This window comes from Panthera tigris, chromosome D1, assembly GCF_018350195.1.
Source record: "Panthera tigris isolate Pti1 chromosome D1, P.tigris_Pti1_mat1.1, whole genome shotgun sequence".
In the NCBI taxonomy this organism is placed as follows: domain Eukaryota; kingdom Metazoa; phylum Chordata; class Mammalia; order Carnivora; family Felidae; genus Panthera; species Panthera tigris.
Genome location: NC_056669.1, coordinates 45,058,040 through 45,077,658, shown reverse-complemented (window position 1 = coordinate 45,077,658; position 19,619 = coordinate 45,058,040). Strand labels below are relative to the sequence as shown.

At 41.7% G+C, this 19,619-nt stretch overlaps 1 protein-coding gene across 4 annotated transcripts in view; it reads left to right on the top strand.

Annotated features, from left to right (window-relative positions):
- TMEM135 (transmembrane protein 135) overlaps nucleotides 1–19,619 on the top strand; it is a 362,190-nt gene that overhangs the window by 302,746 nt on the left and 39,825 nt on the right. Inside the window, exons 15-16 of one of the 4 annotated variants that reach the window (XR_006207971.1) lie at nucleotides 6,981–7,071; nucleotides 11,144–11,278. The exons of 1 other annotated variant lie outside the window; for it this stretch is intronic. Coding sequence is in view for 2 of the 3 variants with exons in the window: in XM_042957326.1 (XP_042813260.1) it covers nucleotides 6,981–7,011 (31 nt within the window). In the remaining variant the exon portion in view is untranslated. Of the gene's footprint in view, nucleotides 1–6,980; nucleotides 7,072–11,143; nucleotides 11,279–19,619 lie in introns of those variants that run through there. 2 more of the 4 variants (XM_042957326.1, XM_007079000.3) reach the window with 2 other exon arrangements.

Sequence of the window (19,619 nt, the reverse complement as noted above, 5' to 3'; positions counted from 1 at the left end):
TGATATGCCTTACAGAGAAAATACATGTGTGGGACTAGCTTCATTCAGGCATTAGCTATAGTGCTTTTTCGCTGTGAGTTCAGGGTTAAAAAATTAAAATATATATAAATAAGATGTCTTTAAACATAAACATACATAAAATAAAATTATAAAATGACTGTTCGGCAACAATGTGACCAGAATTTTACAGGAACATACCCTTATATACCCCCTAGGAGAAAAGGCTCAGTATTTGCTCATTCAGTGATCATGGTGACTTTATTGAACATAACTGCCAAAAATAAGAATAACAAGAATTGACTCTGTAGTGTGTGTGTGTGTGTGTGTGTGTGTGTGTGTGTGTGAGTACTTAGTACTTTCCTTTCTTATTTATGTATTTATGTATGTATGTATGTATGTATTTATTATTTTTTAATGTGAAATTTCTCAAATTGGTTTCCATACAACACCCAGTGCTCATCCCAACAGGTGCCCTCCTCAATGCCCATCACCCACTTTTCCCTCCCTCCCACCCCCAATCAACCTAGAGTTTATTGTCAGTTTTTAAGAGTATCTTATGGTTTGCCTCCCTTCCTCTCTAACTTTTTTTTCCCTTCTCCTCCCCCATGGTCTTCTGTTAAGTTTCTCAGGATCCACATAAGAGTGAAAACATATGGTATCTGTCTTTCTGTGTATGACTTATTTCACTTAGCATAACACTCTCCAGTTCCATCCACGTTGCTACAAATAGCCAGATTTCATTCTTTCTCATTGCCACGTAGTATTCCATTGTATATATAAACCACAACTTCTTTATCCATTCATCAGTTGATTGACATTTAGGCTCTTTCCATAATTTGGCTATTGTTGAAAGTGCTGCTATAAACACTGGGGTACAAGTACCCCTATGCACCAGCACTCCTGTATCCCTTGGGTAAATTCCTAGCAGTGCAATTGCTGGGTAATAGGGTAGATCTATTTTTAATTTTTTGAGGAACCTCCACACTGTTTTCCAGAGCGGCTGCACCAGTTTGGATTCCTACCAAAAGTGCAAGAGGGTTCCCATTTCTCCACATTCTCACCAGTATCTATAGTCTCCTGATTTGTTCATTTTAGCCACTCTGACTGGCGTGAGGTGATATCCCAGTGTGGTTTTGATTTGTATTTCCCTGATGAGAAGTGACAATGAGCATCTTTTCATGTGCCTGTTGGCCATCTGGATGTCTTCTTTAGAAAATTGTCTATTCATGTCTTCTCTCCATTTCTTCACTGGATTATTTGTTTTTCGGGTGTGGAGTTTGGTGAGCTCTTTATAGATTTTGGATACTAGCCCTTTGTCCGATATGTCATTTGCAAATGTTTTTTCCCATTCCGTTGGTTGCCGTTTACTTTTGTTGATTGTTTCCTTTGCAGTGCAGAAGCTTTTTATCTTCATGAGGTCCCAATAGTTCATTTTTGCTTTTAATTCCCTTGCCTTTGGGGATGTGTCAAGTAAGAAATTGCTGTGGCTGAGGTCAGAGAGGTTTTTTCCTGCTTTGTCCTCAGGGTTTTGATGGTTTCCTGTCTCACATTCAGGTCCTTTATCCATTTTGAGTATACTTTTGTGAATGGTGTAAGAAAGTGGTGTAGTTTCATTCTTGTGCATGTTGCTGTCCAGTTCTGCCAGCACCATTTGTTAAAGAGACTGTCTTTTTTCCACTGGATATTCTTTCCTGCTTTGTCAAAGATTAGTTGGCCATACTTTTGTGGGTCTAATTCTGGAGTCTCTATTCCATTGGTTATGGGTCTGTTCATGTGCCAATAACATGCTGTCTTGATGATTACAACTTTGTAGTAGAGGCTAAAGTCTGGGATTGTGATGCCTCCTGCTTTGGTCTTCTTCTTCAAAATTACTTTGGCTATTTGGGGCCTTTTGTTGTTCCAAACAAATTTTAGGATTGCTTGTTCTAGTTTCGAGAAGAATGCTGGTGCAATTTTGGTTGGGATTGTATTGAATGTCTAGATAGCTTTGGGTAGTATTGACATTTTGACAATATTTATTCTTCCATCCATGAGCATGGAATGTTTTCCATTTCTTTATATATTCTTCAATTTCCTTCATAAGCTTTCTATAGTTTTCAGCATACAGATCTTGTACATCTTTGGTTAGATTTATTCCTAGGTATTTTATGCTTCTTGGTGAAATTGTGAATGGGATCAGTTTCTATATTTGTCTTTCTGTTGCTTCATTATTAGTGTATAAGAATGCAACTGATTTCTGTACATTGATTTTGTATCCTGCAACTTTGCTAAATTCATGTATCAGTTCTAGCAGACTTCTGGTGGAGTCTATCAGATTTTCCATGTATAATATCATGTCATCTGCAAAAAGCGAAAGCTTAACTTCTTTGCCAATTTTGATGCCTTTGATTTCCTTTTGTTGTCTGATTGCTGATGCTAGAACTTCCAACACTATGTTAAACAACAGCGGTGAGAGTGGACATCCCTGTCGTGTTCCTGATCTCAGGGAAAAAGCTCTCAGTTTTTCCCCATTGAGGATGATATTAGCTGTGGGCTTTTCATAAATGGCTTTTATGATCTTTAAGTATGTTCCTTCTATCCCAACTTTCTCGAGGGTTTTTATTAAGAAAGGATGCTGAATTTTGTCAAAGGCCTTCCCTGCATCGATTGATAGGATCATATGGTTCTTATCTTTTCTTTTATTAATGTGATGTATCACATTGATTGATTTGCGAATGTTGAACCAGCCCTGCATCCCAGGAATCAATCCCACTTGATCATGGTGAATAATTCTTTTTATATGCTGTTGAATTCGATTTGCTAGTATCTTCTTGAGAATTTTTGCATCCATATTCATCAGAGATATTGGCCTGTAGTTCTCTTTTTTTGCTGTGTCTCTGTCTGGTTTAGGAACCAAAGTCATCCTGGCTTCATAGAATGAGTCTGGAAGTTTTTCTTCCCTTTCAATTTTTTGGAATAGCTTGAGAAGGATAGGTATTATCTCTGCTTTAAACGTCTGGTAGAACTCCCATGGGAAGCCTTCTGGTCCTGGACTCTTATTTGTTGGGAGATTTTTGATGACTGATTCAATTTCTTCGCTGGTTATGGATCTGTTCAAGCTTTCTATTTCTTCCTGATTGAGTTTTGGAAGCATGTGGGTGTTTAGGAATTTGTTCATTTCTTCCAGGTTGTCCAGTTTGTTGGCATATATTTTTTTTCGTAGTATTCCCTGATAATTGCTTGTATCTCTGAGGGATTGGTTGTAATAATTCCATTTTCATTCATGATTTTATCTATTTGGGTCCTCTCCCTTTTGTTTTTGAGAAGCCTGCCTAGGGGTTTATCAATTTTGTTTATTTTTTCAAAAAACCAACTCTTGGTTTCGTTGATCTACTCTACAGTTTTCTAGATTCTATATTGTTTATTTCTGCTCTGATCTTTATTATTTCTCTTCTTCTGCTGGATTTAGGCTGTCTTTGCTGTTCTGCTTCTATTTCCTTTAGGTGTGCTGTTAGATTTTGTATTTGGGATTTTTCTTGTTTCTTGAGATAGGCCTGGATTGCAATGTATTTTCCTCCCAGGACTGCCTTTGCTGTATCCCAAAACGTTTGGATTGTTGTATTTTTATTTTCGTTTGTTTCCATATATTTTTAAATTTCTTCTCTAATTGCCTGGTTGACCCATTCATTCTTTAGTAGGGTGTTCTTTAACCTCCATGCTTTTGGAGGTTTTCCAGACTTTTTCCTGTGGTTGATTTCAAGCTTCATCGCATTGTGGTCTGAAAGTATGCATGGTATGATCTCAATTCCTGTAAACTTATGAAGGGCTGTTTTGTGACCAGTATGTGATGTATCTTGAAGAATATTCTAAGTGCACTCGAGAAGAAAGTATATTCTGTTGCTTTGGGATGCAGAGTTCTAAATATATCTGTCAAGTCCATCTGATCCGATGTTTCATTTAGGGCCCTTGTTTCTTTATTGATCCTGTGTCTAGATGATCTATCCATTGTTGTAAGTGGGGTATTAAAGTTCCCTGCAATTACTACATTCTTATCAATAAGGTTGCTTATGTTTGTGATTAACTCTTTTATATATTTGGGGGTTCTCATATTCACCACATAGACATTTATAATTATTATCTTTTCCTAATGGACATACCCTGTAATTATTATATAGTGCCCTTCTTCATTTCTTGTTACAGCCTTTAATTTAACGTCTAGTTTGTCTGATATATGTATGGCTACTCCAGCTTTCTTTTGACTTCCAGTAGCATGATAAATAGTTCTCCTTCCCCTCACTTTCCATCTGAAGGTGTCCTCACGTCTAAAATTAGTCTCTTGTAGACAGTAAATATTTGGGTCTTGTGTTTTTATCCATTCTGATACCCTATGTCTTTTGGTTGGCACATTTAGTCCATTTACATTCAATGTTATTATTGAAAAATATGGGTTTATAATAATAGTGATGTCTGTAGGTTTCATGCTTATAGTGATGTCTCTGGTACTTTGCAACATTTCACTCACAGAGTCCCCCTTAGGATCTCTTGTAGGGCTAGTTTAGTGGTGATGAATTCCTTTAGTTTTTGTTTGTTTGGGAAAACCTTTATATCTCCTTCTATTCTGAATGACAGACTCGATGGATAAAGCATTCTCAGCTGCCTATTTTTTTCTGTCCATCACACTGAAGACTTCCTGCCATTCCTTTCTGGTCTGCCAAGTTTCAGTAGATAGGCCTGCTACTATTCTTATGTGTCTACCTTTGTGAGTTAGAGCCTGTTTATCCCTAGCTGCTTTCAGAATTTTCTCTTTATCCTTGTATTTTGCCAGTTTCACTATGATATGTCATGCAGAAGATTGATTCAAGTTATGTCTGAAGGGAGTTCTCTGTGCCTCTTGGATTTCATTGCCTGTTCCTTCCCCAGATCAGGGAAGTTCTCAGCTATAATTTGTTCAAGTATACCTCAGCCCCTTTCTCTCTCTCCTCTTCTTCTGGAATTCCTATGATACGGATATTGTTCCGTTTGATTGCATCACTTAGTTCTCTAATTCTCCCCTCATACTCCTGGATTTTTTAATCTCTCTTTTTCTCACCTTCCTCTTTTTCCATAATCTTATCATCTAATTCACTTATTCTCTCCTCTGCCTCTTCAATCCATGCTATGGCCACCTGCATTTTATTTTCATCTCATTTATAGCATTTTTTAGCTCCTCATGACTATTTTTTAGTCCCTTGATATCTGTAGCAGTAGATTCTCTGTTATCCTCTCTGCTTTTTTTCAAGCCCAGCGATTAATTTTATGACTATTATTCTAAATTCTTGTTGTTATATTGCTTAAATCATTTTTTTTTTAATTTTTTTTTTCAACGTTTTTTTTTTTTTTTTTTTTTTTTTTTTATTTATTTATTTTTGGGACAGAGAGAGACAGAGCATGAACGGGGGAGGGGCAGAGAGAGAGGGAGACACAGAATCGGAAACAGGCTCCAGGCTCCGAGCCATCAGCCCAGAGCCTGACGCGGGGCTCAAACTCACGGACCGCGAGATCGTGACCTGGCTGAAGTCGGACGCTTAACCGACTGCGCCACCCAGGCGCCCCTCTTAAATCATTTTTGATCAATTTGTTAGCTGTCGCTACTTCCTGGAATTTCTTTTGAGGAGAAATCTTCCATTTCATCATTTTGGGTAGTCCCTGTGGTAGCTCCAAACTGCAGGGCACTTCCCCTGTGCTGTCCGGAGTAACTTGTGTTGGTGGGCAGGGGCGAAGTCAGACCCGATGTCTGCCCCCAGCCCACTGCTGGGGCCACAGTCAGACTGGTGTGTACCTTCCCTTCCCCTCTCCCAAGGACAGGACTCACTGTGGAGTGGTGTGACCCCTGTCTGGGCTACTTGCATACTTCCAGGCTTGTGGTGCTGCTTCGATGGATCTGGCCAAGGGTGTATTAGCTGGGATGGATCTGCAAGGTGCACAGTGGCGGGAGGGGCAGGCTCAGATCGCTTTGCTGTGGCTGGTTCCCTGCAGGAGGGGCCCTGCAGCACTGGGAGGGAGGCAGGCCTGTGGGAGTGATGGATCCACAGAAGCACAGTGTTGGGTGTTTGCAAGGTGCAAGCAAGTTTGGTGACAGGAAGTGGTTCCCTTTGGAATTTTGGCTGGCGGATTGGAGAGGGAGATGACACTTGCCACTGCCTTTGTTCCCCCGCTGAACTCAGATCTGTCTTCTGGGGCTCAACAACTATCTCTCCAGATGTCCTCTTGCCCTCCCTGCTCTCCAAGAGCAGAGCTGTGCACTTTTAACTTTCCAGAAGTTAAGTCCCACTGGCTGTCAGAACTCACACAGTCCACCCCCTCTGCTTTTGCAAGCCAGACCTCAGCGGCTCTGCCTTGCCAGATGGATGCCCCTCCTTGGCCACGGCTCCCTCCCACCAGTCCGTGTAGTGTGCACCGCCTCTCCGCCCTTCCTACCCTCTTCCGTGGGCCTCTTGTCTACACTTGACTCCAGAGAATCAATTCTGCTACTCTTCTGGTGGTTTTCTGGGTTATTTCGGCAGATGTGGGTGGAATCTAAGTGATCAGCAGGATGAGGTGTGCCGAGTGTCCTCCTATGCCACCATCTTCCAGTAGTTTCCTTTCTTAGATAAACACTAACATACTATGTGTACCCTTCTTTACTTTGATTTTTTTTCACTTAATATTAAATCCAGGAGATCATTCCATCTTAGTACATAGAAACATTCCTTATTCTTTAAGATCACCATATACCATTGTGTAGATGTACCACATTTAGTCAACTAGTCTCCTATAGATTAGACATTTATGTTACTTTTAGGATTTGTTTTTTTTTACATATATAGTCTTGTGCATACATCTTTTTATATTTTTGCCCATGGCTGCTTGCATAGATTCTTAGAAATGAGATTGTTGTGTCAAATGACAAATACATATGTAATTTTGCTAGATATTACCAAGTTCCTCTACCTATGAGTTGTATTATTTTGTTCTCCTACCAGCAAAGAAGTACCTATTTCCCCAAAGCCTTGATCACAGATTTCTTAACAAACTTTTGAATACCTGCCTGAGAGGTGAGAAAAAAAACCTGAGGTTAGTTTTAATTTACATTTATTTTTTTATCTTATGATTGAAGGTGAGTGTTTTTTCATATGCTACAAGGCCATTTGCTTTTTTGTTATTGTGGTTGTTCTCTCTAGCACTGGGCATCTATTTTAAGGACACATGGGAGAATTAGGAAAACTGCACCAGGACTCCAGAGACCTGGAACATTGTTACCACATATAATTCAACAGCAGCACCAAGAGTCTGTCAATAGCTCTGAGCCCCAATAACAATCTGAGAAGTCTTCTGAGTTTGACACAGCAGCTCCATCTTTGTGTTTCTCCCCACCACCTTCTTCCTGTTTCATTCCTGACTCATTCTCCTTTCACTTCTCAACCTTTCTGCTTTTACCTTGCTTGCTCATGCCTTTTACTTACTCATTAATCATGTCCCCACATGACCTCTGCCTCTTGCCTTCTATTTGCCTCCCTCTGCTTCTGCTGATTGATCCTACCCTCTGCTCACTGTTTTTGCACATCCGGTAGGAAAATTTCCTAAGAGTGGAGTTAATGGATTGGATTATCTGATAATATTTAATATAAAGTGTCTTTCTGGGTAATGTTTTTGTACCAGGCTGCTGGCCATTCCAGAGGAAGTTATCTTTGGGTCAGATACTCATCCTTAGTTCAGGAGCTCATGGTTAGAGCCTGAGGTTATATGACACAAAGCATGGAAACCTAGGGGTAGGGAAGTTCTCAGAAGAAAGGTATGTTCAAGGTCTCTCATGGCTTTTCTTGGAATATCCAGTATAAACACTAAGAGGAAGAGTATTATAGAATTAACATGTCCATTTACAGATGATTTAATTGAAGCTTAGAGACATTAAGTGACTTTGCCAAAGTCACATGGTTTATTAGAATCAAAGCCATGTGCTTCAGAGACAAGATTCAATCCTGTGAGATGAATATGAGATATTTTGATTCTATTGACTCTTGTTTGGACTTCTTGGGTGTTTGGATATGGCTGTTTTGACCTTTAGCGTATTTAACCTCCACATTTAAAAACAGTAAAGCTCTAAATCAGGATTGTGCCTTAGTGATGAATGTCTATTGAGAAAAACATTTTTCTTTGGAAGGTCTCTGCACTAATCTAGTTCTTTGATGAATTTTTTTGTACACTGCAGTCAAACCAGTTCCAGTTTTACTTTTATTTTACCAATGTTGACATGGATTAATGCTTTCTGTGTATATTTTACAACAAACTTTGATGTTGCCATTAATTTTATTATTGCCATTTGTTTTGCTATTGAAAATTTTCGTTGATTTATTAACTTGAATTTTCATAGATAAAACTTTTTTAGATGTAAAATTTGCAATATTTGATTATTTTTCTAGATTTACTGAGTGAAGTTTTAACTTTTGACAGTTTTATTTTTTGTTGTTATTTCCTCAAAACAGATTTTTCCCCTCAGATTATTTTTTCTTTTTGCATTTTGCAATGTACTCAATAATATGTGATTCTTCAGTTTCTTTTTGCCTATAACCAATTTTAGCCTGTAGAGTTTTCATGGTCATCTGTTTCATTGTTGTATTTTTGGTAATTTTTCTATCAGTAATGCTTACTACGAATCTGGAAAAGTGCTGATAATATGTATTACTTTCTTGGGACAGAGGAAATTGTTCATAAAGGGCAAAGGCATAAGATTTTGTCACCAGCTAAATCCCAAGACTTGGCCTATATTGCCCACCTGCTTGTACTCACTAACATTTGTCTAAAATTTTTCCTAAGTTCTTCTTTAGGCTTTCCCCTTCACTCAGGTAAAGGAAACCTGAAACCACCCGTGGGAGACTGACTGCTCTGATGAAGTCTCTCTTGGCCCAGACCACCCAGACCCTTTGAGCTAAACCCAAGACTCACCTGCACAGATGGGTCATGGAGTGACCTCTGAAATGACCTACAGCACCTTTACCTCATTATAATACTGAAATCTTCACCCAGGGAAGAGCCTCAGCCTTGTTTACATAACATACAATGTATGCATAGGCACATTTCCTGAAGGTGCATAGGTGACATTGTGTCTGCCTCTACATATAATGACAAGTCTTCCCTATCTAATATCTAAGTATTCATCCTAACCCTAAACCAAAGAACCCTTTCACCCTCTGTCCCTCTCTTGGGAGTCACAGCTCTGGAATCCATTGCCCTGATCTCCCTATTTGCTGCAAATAAAAGCTTCTTTGTGCAACAGCTCAGCCTGGTGCAGTTTCTGACTCACCAAGGAGTGAATCCACTTTGGTTTAGTTAAAATTTGAATGAGTGACAGGTTAGAGGAATGCACATAGCCAGGAGTTTGGATTCTATAAACAGTGTTCCTTCTTTTCAATCTCAGACACCTCTAAGGATACCTGGAATTTCCCTTTCTCCAGGAGTAGTTTGGGACTATTGGGCCAAGGATCAGGCCTTTTGCTCCACAAGGTTGTTAAAGGAGAGAAGAGGTCACCCTGAATTTGTGGGTAAGGGTTGGGGAAAATAAAACATGTAAACCAAAGCTCCCCAGGCCCTACTTGCCTCTGTCAGGGAGCAGAAGCTGTTCCTTTCCTGACCTTGGCTCCCAAGGTCTCCAGGCTCTTTTAGCGCTGGGGCTGGGGCTGCAAAGGAATGCCTTTCATCCCCCTGGATCCATCCAAGTTCCTCTAGTCTTGGAAAGGCTCCCAGTCCTTTCTCCAGTTCCCTTCAGAGCAAAGCCTCCCTGAGGCTTTGCTTGTCTGAATTCCAGGGGCCATATGTCAGTTAAACACTTGGAAGTCATCAGTTGTCTTGTTAATGCTTCTAACTTCAACTGTCCAAACTATTAGGTTCAATCTAGTCTATTGCTGTTAAGGCCATGGTGTCCAGTGGGATTTTTATTAATAATACAACCATAGAGACGGGGTTAAGAATTAGATAAAACAAATAAAAACAACCATATACTTGGAGTCAGTTTTCATTATGAACTCAGCATTAAGTCTCATGATTCTATCCTTGGCCTTCTCTGGAGATAAGATATTCCATGGCCTTGTCCTGAAGTGGCCCACCCTGTGTGTGCATTTAATGACTTATACTCAGCAAAGGCCAATGTATAATACTCTTGCTGATGCCCCATGTGGTCAGCCCGAGGGACTCATGGATGGCCAGTATTTACTGTAAAAAAAAGCATCGTTTATCTTCCTATTACCCATGGAAACATGATATTTAACATGTTTATCACACACACAAAAAAATGAACAGAAATCTGTTGGCTGTGACTTTTTCATTGCCTGCTTTCTGAAACCTTTGATCTCCCTTTCTAACCTGCTTTCCAACCTGCTCCTGATCTTAGCTCAAGATCTCTTGCTCTGTGTTTGAACTTAGTCCTTAATACTCCCTAGGTACTGATATTTGCTTTATGCATAGCTACAACTCACATTATCCCACTGGGTTGTGGGCTTGGGATACTCATGGTAAAGGTCTCTCCTACTTTTGCTGCTTCCTGGAGCCCTTTGAATGCCAGGACCACTATCGGGTTTGCCAGGGACTTGGAAGGAACCAGAGAGTGCTTAATACTTGCCCATCTCTCTGCCTTCTACCAACTGTTGTCTGGTTTAGCCTTCAGGCATAACTAGGCGAGTGTCTTTCTGAATCCCAGGGCCTCAGATGGATCTGACCAATCATGAGGTGCAGTAGGCAGGGTCCTAACAGTCTTGGAACAGATGATTTTCTACTCAGCCTCCATGCCCTGGAGGTACCTGTCCAAAGTCACCCAATAAACATGCTTTCACTGTTTCTAAAGAAAGAGGTATGAAGGAGTGCTGCTGCATGCTATAAATCTGAACTGAGGGCTAGTGCTATACGTGCCATTGCTGGGAAAATGTGCCAGGCTAATTGCAGGAAGAGCTGAATGTTATTCATCTCTCTGACCACCACAGTGCCTAGAAGGTGCCTAGGAAATATCATTTGAATTTAACTGAATATGATTTGTAATTGTAAATCCATGTGTGATCTCATCAACAAAAGCTGTACTGCTTATGTACAGTGTAGTAGATATATAGGACTTGTAATATATGGCCTGCCAACCCTTTTGTATCTAATATTTATCTTACAGATATTAATTTTCCTGGTATCCTCTTTGGAAGGCCTATTGGAAAGTATGTGCGCTTTGGGATCAGAAAGACAGACATTTGAATCCCTCTCCACCACGTATCAGCCTTGTGCTTATATTTCTGTCTCTCTCAATAAAATAAAGGTAATAAAACCTGTCCTGCTGGACACTTATGAAGATTGAGTGTGATAATGTAGGGAGTTTCTCTTTTTCAATAGATAATTGATAAACTATGCCTTTATTATTTCATAGCTATTCTCCCATTTGTTCCTCATCCTCTTTGCCTCAAAGAAATAAGCAATAATATTTTGTCCCCAAAATGAAAGGTGAGCAGTGAAATGACCTGCTGCATTCACTTAACTTTTGAAGGGAGAAATCAAGACTAGGATCCAGACCCACTGACCTCCAGTCGCTGGCTTTCTGTCAAACATGACTTGAATCACAGGGGTGGAGGTGGGGTTCCAGCCATATCATTCACCAGCTGTATGGCTGTGTACACATCCCTCTGTGTTCCTAAGTCTCATTTCCCTAATCCTTCACACTGGGGTAACAATGAAATATATCTTATGAGATTGTTTTAAGGACCAACTTCAGTTATTTAAAGCAGTGGGTGCTTAGCAGGAAATATGTCAGAATCATCTGAGAAACATTTTGAACCTGTCCCTGCACAGGGCCACCCCTAGAGGTTTGGGGGTACACATAGGCATATGTGTTTCAGCAAGGCTTTCTCAGGTAATTCTGATGTGCCCTAACTCACCCCAAACTCCTGCCTAGAGAGAACATCTGCTTCTCACTAAAACGTTCCACACAGATGTGAAAGATTGTTAGTTTCCTCACTGGCCTACATCGTATGGAGTCCTTAAGATGCTTATAAAATGGTTGTACTATGGAGGAAATATCAACAATCTCTCTTGGGTCGTCACATATGGTACAGCAAATCTGAGCTGTACATTTCCAGCTGTGTGGCCCTGGCAGGTTACAGAACCTCCCTAAAAATCGTTCTCCTCAGGGCTAAAACAGGGTGGACTAGTGCTCAGGGTGAAAGATATGTACTAACAAAAGGGCACTCCTTAAACCAAAAGGACTTTCTTCAGCTGAGGAGATGGGAATACAGAGAGCTCAGGACATGTGTCCAAGATCAGACAGCTTATGAGTGGTGGCCCTGGACTTTGAAGCCAGGTGCAGTGGACTCAGAGCCAGAGTTCTTACATTCTACGTTGTCCTTCACTCATGCAGTAACAATTTATTGGGTGCCTACTATGTGCCTGTTGCTCACCTAGGGGGCTAGACTGCACCAGGAAAGCAAACAGACAAAATCTCTTGTTCTCATGGAGCTTTGGCATTTGAAGGTGATAAGAGCTATGGAAAGAAATTAACAAAAGGAAAAAAATTAAGCATAGAGGGGGATTGGGTATGTAGAGTTGGAGGTGGAGGTGGAGGCTGGGGGAAGATGGTTCCAGGCAGGAGAGCAGCCAGTATGATGGTGCTGAGGTGATGGTGGGCCTGGCAGGTTGATGGAGCAGCACAGACGGTAGTGTGCCTGGGCCTTGGGAGGGCACAGCTGAGAAGTAACAGATGATGTCACAGAGGCGGTGGGTGGCAGAGTGCAGGCCACTGCAGGGCACTAAAATGTCTTTGGTTTTTACTCCAGGGTGAAATAGGAAGCAGTGAAGGATTCCGAGCAGATGACTGACTTGATATCAGTTCTGCTAAGGGCAATAAGCCAGGCACAGAAGGATGAATACTGCATGATCTCACTTGGATGTGCAATGCAAAAGAGTCAAACTCATAGAAGCAGAGAGGAAGGTGGTGGTTGTCAGAGGTTACAGGGTAGGGGAGGTGAAGAGTAGCTTCACCATAAATGGGCATAAAGTTTTAGTTATGCAAGATGCTGAACACAGGAAAAAATATGTTTAAAATGCTGAACACAATACCTGACACTTAGTAAAAGCTCAGTGTAGCCGTTGTTATTACTAATTATTGAAACTTGTGCCTTATTCAGATGTGTGGTGAGAGGGTGAGTGTAGGAAGGCATCACAGGCAGGAATTTAGTCGCTGTCCTACTCTCTGAGACACCTTCTAGACCCTCCTAGATTTCACCTTGTCACAATTTTCACTGTGGCAGAAATGGAATTAATGGGAATCCATTCCTGGCTATATTGACATGTCAGATGGGAATGTAAACCTGAATCAACATGGAACTGATAGCAAACTGTTGTGACATGTGATGCGGTTCAGTGTGCATGTGTGTGAGTGTTTAATGCAGGTCACTGGTGTTGTATAGTCCCCCTGTAAAAGCAGGAGGACCCACCCAAAATTTGGTTTGGATGTTGAGGCTGATGACAGTCCACACACCAAAAGAATTTGAGAGAAAGTTTATTACTCACAGGAGGGACTCCGGGGAAGAGTGGAGCACGTGCAAACAAGTCCAGGTTGGCTTGGGCAAAGCAGAGGTAGTGGGTTTGAGACTTTGTAGTGGCTAAGGAATGGGACTGGGGAGAATTTCCTGCACTTGGGAGATTTAAATTTCCTGCTGGTGCCAAAGGAGGTGAGGTCATAGGCCTTCTTATCAGCCTGTCCAGATGTGAGGCCAAAGGGAAGGGAGGGTGAGGCCTAAGAGAAATCAGCAAACATCAAAAATGCAGTCAGACTATTACAATTGGTTATAAAGAGAATAAGAAGTAAATACCGTGGAAAATCTTTTTAAAGTAGTGAATAACTGTCATAGCAAATTGTTACTGATGTAATGACTGAATGTACTGATGTCATGAATGAATTAACAAAGAAACATTTTACCATAACCTGATATAGAGGATGACCAATCCTCTTGCACCTCTGGCCTGAGGGATTTGCTATCCCTGAAAGAATGCCTGAAGTTGGGAATGCCCTTCCCTTAGGACTTTGAAATACTCGAGCCAAGAGATAGCATTAGGCTGAACCAACCATTTGTGGATTTGGAAAGAATGGGTTTCATTCATTCATCATACTAATCAAGGGCTTATATTGTGCCCAGTACAGTCCCAGAACCTGTGACACAACACTGGCTGAGAAACAGTTCGTTCTTGCAGGAAGATAAAGAAAACAATTTCAACCTGGCATTATGTACTACATAATATGGATAAACACTTTGTTTGGAGAAGGTTAGGGGTCTGATAGCACACAGCCAGGATGACGGTGGAGGAAGTAAGGAAAGAGAAGTGGGGTTGGAGAGAACAGGGCAGACTGAAAAGATCATGACGAGGTAGAAGTGACAGAATGTGGGTGAGGATTCAGCGGAGGGGTGGAAGAGAGACTAGGACTGGGGATTGCCCCATGCTTCTGGCACAGGCATCCTCGTAGAGGGGGGTGCCCTTCTCTGAGCTAGGTAATATCCACTGAGGGGCAGACTGGTGGGGAGGGTGTGGGTTTATCTAACTTGGATATGCCGGGCTAGAGATGTGGGACCTCCAATTTGATGCATCCTAAAAGCCGCCAAGGAGAGAGATGTGGACTCCCAGTAAGGTTCCAGGGTTTACAGGGAAGTCCGCTGTGACTGGAGTCCTGGCCACGCATCAGGTCAGCTGGGGAGAGTGAACATGGTCTGACAAGGGGCAGCACACCGAGGAACGTCAAGTTTGAGTGGGCTAGCACAGAAGTGAACCTCTGTCAGAAGCAGATGCTGGTGGCTTTTGGCATGGATTTTAAGCACTGGCATTATCAGTCTAATTTCCTCAGAAGCATGGAAGGCAAGGGTGGGATGGAGGGAGCTGAGAGGACACAGTGGTAGGTAGTCCTTGGGGAGTCACAGAAATAGTGGGAGGCTGGTGGCCACCATGCTTTCGAGGGAGGCCTGGGCTCCCAGTTTTCATACTAGATGACAGCAAGAGCCAAGAGCTACCACTTGTAGACAGTGTGACCCCGTTTTCCCACAGTGGCGTGGCCTCAGGACACTGGGATTACCCTTGTGGTTTGGTGTCTCCTACCCTGCACAGATGGCTCTGGTCTTGGGTGAGGTTGGGAGGAATCACCTCACATCTGGTGGGGAGTTAGTGCCAGGTATGGTTTAAAGGGATATTTGTTTTCATCTGCTCACCTGGGCTTGCAGAAGAACATGACCACCTGACTGCTTTGACATGCGAGGGGCCAAGAAACAAGGACATGTGACACTGTCAGCGTCACCCGATTGGAAGTGACCTGCCCAAGTGTAAACCAGCTCTAGTGCAAAACGTGCTCCTGGAGAACTGGGTGTGTGGGCTTTGGGGCAGTGCAGATCTGGATTTGCAGTCTATGTCTGTCTCTTACTAGCTGTGAGAAGTGGGGCCACTCTGAGTGTCTGTTTTCTTCTCCTTAGAAAGGTGAGAATTGTTCATGTGGATAAAGACAAATGCAGGTGTGAGTGTCTGGAGGCGTTCAGGAAGAATTAGTCAGCCTGTACTTCTAGAATGCACTTCATGGGCCCCATCTTTATCCCCCACCCCCACCCCATGTGCTGGATTCCTGCATTGCTTTGAGCCTGTGATAGTGACTTGGGTGCTGACAGTATGTTGAATTCTTCTGTGCAGACACGGGTCTTGAAGGGAGAAGGGATGGGCACTATAAGTCATGTTGGGTCCTTAAAGTTGAGCGAGTCCTGTGGGTTTTTTAAATGTCCTATCTTACTTTTATTAGTGCCTCTCCAAAGGGAATGTGTAGGGGGTGATCTGGTGTGTTAATGGCCCTTGGCAGAGACAATGTGGTGGAGAAGGAGGAACACGACCTTTGGGTTCTGGCTTCTTTGCTTTCTATCACTGTGACCCAGGGTGAGGGTGAGACTTCTCTTGGGCTTATTTTCCCACTTGGAAATGGGCATAAAATCCAGGTTTTGTGGGAGCCAAATTTGGGAGCCCTGACTAAGAAAAAGAATACAAGATTATGAATACAAAATCAGTTACAAAGCTTACATTTAGAATGAGAAAGGAAATCACCACAAACTACAAATTAAAAACCAAATTTAAAAAAATACCAAAAATATCATATAATTTAGAAAAATAATAAACTATTATTATTTAGCTGCTAGGCATACCTTGGCAATACTGTTTTTCCTCACCTTTTGTGCCTTATTCCTGTCTGATTACCTTTTCATAGAATAATAATTTTGTAATATCAATGTCTGTAGAGAGAATAGAAAGATACTATATTCTTTCCTCTTGTATGCTCATCAACATTTTTATTTTATTATTAGAGTATTGAGAGGGTCTTAGCTTCACTAGTGTGTAAAATTTTGGGAAGCCTGTCAATTAAAAAAAAAAAAAAATATATATATATATATATATATATATATATATATATATAAAAGCTGTATTCAAGTATTCTTGGATATACTTGTATTTTTATTTAAAGTTTATTTATTTATTTTGAGAGAGACAGCACAAGTGGGGGAGGGGTAGAGAGAGAGGGAGAGAGAGAGAATTCCAAGCTGGCAGCGCAGAGCCTGATGTGGGGCTCAAACCCATGAAACCATGAGATCATGATCTGAATGGAAACCAAGAGTTGGACGCTTAACTGACAGAGCCACCCAGGCACCCCATTGGATAGTACTTGTATTAAACACTCTCTGAAATGAGAGTGGTCTTTAATCAGCTTGTCTTTGATGTTATATGTAGTCATTTTCAATGTGTCAATTAGCAAAAACCTTCCAATGAATTTATATGATTCCCTCCTCTTCATTAATTGGATTATCAAATAATTCAGGAGCTTTTTCATGACTTCTATTCAGAATTGATCTCTTCCTTTTCAGGCTTGGCTACATTTGTTTGTGATGTGAATTTTGTTTTTTGTTATAATTGTATCTTAGTGTCGGAATAATTTCTTTTGATTTCATAGCTCATGTATTTCATGAATTTATTTGAATCTTCTCTCCACTCTTTAATAAATCTGTGATCTGCTACCTCAGGGAATGATTGAAGAGACACCATCAGATGATATGAGTGAAGACACTTTATAAATGGCAAAATGTTATATTCTTATGAATTACTATAATTCCTTCCCCACCCCCACCCCATCTCTGCATCCCTGCATATCCCTAGCTTTGCAGACTTCAGTGTCACCCATGCAGAGTGGGCAGTGATGGTATACAAATGACTTACTGGTTCTCTTCCCAAAAACTAGGAGGACGGCAGAGAATGGAAGTGGACTATTAATTCTTTTTTGTATCTGTCAGTTTATATCATGTTTACTCTTTGGGGCAAACAAGATAAAGTATGACACTTAAATTTTTCTTTAAAATTTGCTTTTGGGGGCAACTGTGTGGCTCAGTCAGTTAAGCATCGGATTCTTGATTTTAGCTCAGGTCATGATCTCATGGTTTGTGAGTTCGAGCCCTGTGTTGGACTCTGTGCTGACAGCATGCACGGGAGACTGCTTGGGATTCTCTCTCCCTCTCTGTCTGTCCCTCTCCAGCTTGTGCTCTTGCATGAGTGCACGCACTCTCTCTCTCAAAATAAAGAAATACAAATTTTAAAAAGAAGTTTGCTTAGCATCTGACTCTTGGTTTCAGCTCAGGTCATGATCTCACGGTTATGAGTTCAAACCCTGCATCAGGCTCTGTGCTGACAGTGCAGAGCCTGCTTGGGATTCTTTCTCTCCCTCTACCCTTCCCCCACTTGCTCTGTCTCTTAAAATAAATTAACTTAAAATAATTAAAAAAAGAAGATTTATTTTAGAAAAAATAATCCCAGAATTTTCTTTATTTCTGATAAGGGTCTTTGCTCAGAGCTTCAAAAGCTCACCTGTTTCTGCAGCCTGTTCATGCCTTCTGATGATGTAGGCATTTAATGGAGGTTACTCCTGCTTCTCCCTGCCTCTCCCCACCTCCATACATTGGTCCTGGAAATGTGTCTGTGATAGGAGACGAGGGCTGGACAAGTGTGGCTCAATCCACATTTTATCTGTTATCTCCCCACAACAAAGCCCCTGTTCCTGAAATCTTTTCAGGTGCATCTCAAGGGCAGATTTCCTGCATAGCTTGGACACTGCTGGAGCTTGGATTTAAATGCCAAGATTAAAGCAATCTACCTTTAATTATTTTTAACACTTATTCATTTTTTGAGAGAGAGAGAGAGATGGAGAGAGAGCACAAGTTGCGGGAGGAGCAGAGAGAGAGGGAGATGCAGAATCTGAAGCAGGGTCCAGACTTTGAGGTGTCAGCACAAGTCCAAAGCGGGGCTCGAACTCATGAACCGTGAGATCATCACCTGAACTGAAGTCAGACGCTTAACCAACTGAGCCATCCAGGTGCCCCTAAAGCAATCTGCCTTTAAAGGAATATTTTTATATTTGAAAACTCACCCTTCAGGGATAATTTTATAGGGTAAAAAATAAATGAGGGAAATTAATTTCACTTGGTCATTATTTTTAACAGGATAATGGAGCTGGTATACCCTTAAAAATGTGCCCTTCACATTTCTTTATTACTCTAAGCATAGTTAATTAAACCCTGTAGATTCAGGTGGGCTGTCTTTGAAACAGAGAAACATCACCTCCTCCTGCCAGTCTTCCCTGATACGCTAAGGCAGAGTCAGAAGCCCCTTCCTTTCTCTCCTTCCAGCTGCCTAATATTATGTGTTCACTTCCATCATAGGACTCATCGTGTTAGTACTATTCATCTACTCATCTGCTTCTCGTACTAAATACCAGCTCCTTGAGGGCAGGAACTATGGTTTTCATCTTCCTTAGGGCCTTGCTACCTGTAGGTGCTCACTAAATCCTTCCACCTGGACTTCCCCTCTAGTGGGCTCCTGGTGCATACGTGAATGCTGCTGAACTACAGATGTCCTCGACAATCTGCCCTGGGGGCTCAGCTGTTCCCAGGTAGGTGATCCCTGCTGTAGCACAGACCCTCCAGTCTCTCATATCTAGGCCAGGCCTGATGATTCCTTCTGGTCTGGATGGCAGTGGCACTGACATGTTGGATGGACCTCTCTGAAGAGATGAAGGTTGCCACCCATGGCCATGAAGGCTGATGAGATGATTTTCCTTGTGAGTTCAGGCTCTTTGGTGCTGTCAACCCCCCTGAGAGTGGGCTTGCAAGGATCTCCCTGCAAGGACAGGTCTTGTTGACTACCCAACTAGTTGCTTCTGTTGGGGCTCAACTTGAGGTTAAGGAGGACTTGCCCAGGCCCAGCAGTGAGGTTTTCCAGGGAGAAGATTCCAAGAACCTGGCTACAGGTTGCTCCTGGTTAGCATCATTCCAGAAAGAAATGGTATCAAACCAAGATGGTGATGAATGGTTCTTGAAAACATAGGAAATTGGGTTTTGTGACAGATCACTAATTTCCCCCTCCCTCCAGCCCAACAGCCACAAGTAAACATGTACAAACATTCCACTCAGTTTTTCACCCAGGTGAAGAAATAGCCAAAACCCAGGGCACCTGAGTAGCTCAGTTGATTAAGCCTCTGACTTCGGCTCAGGTCATGATCTCTCAGTTCATGAGTTCAGGCCTTGTGTCAGACTCTGTGCTGA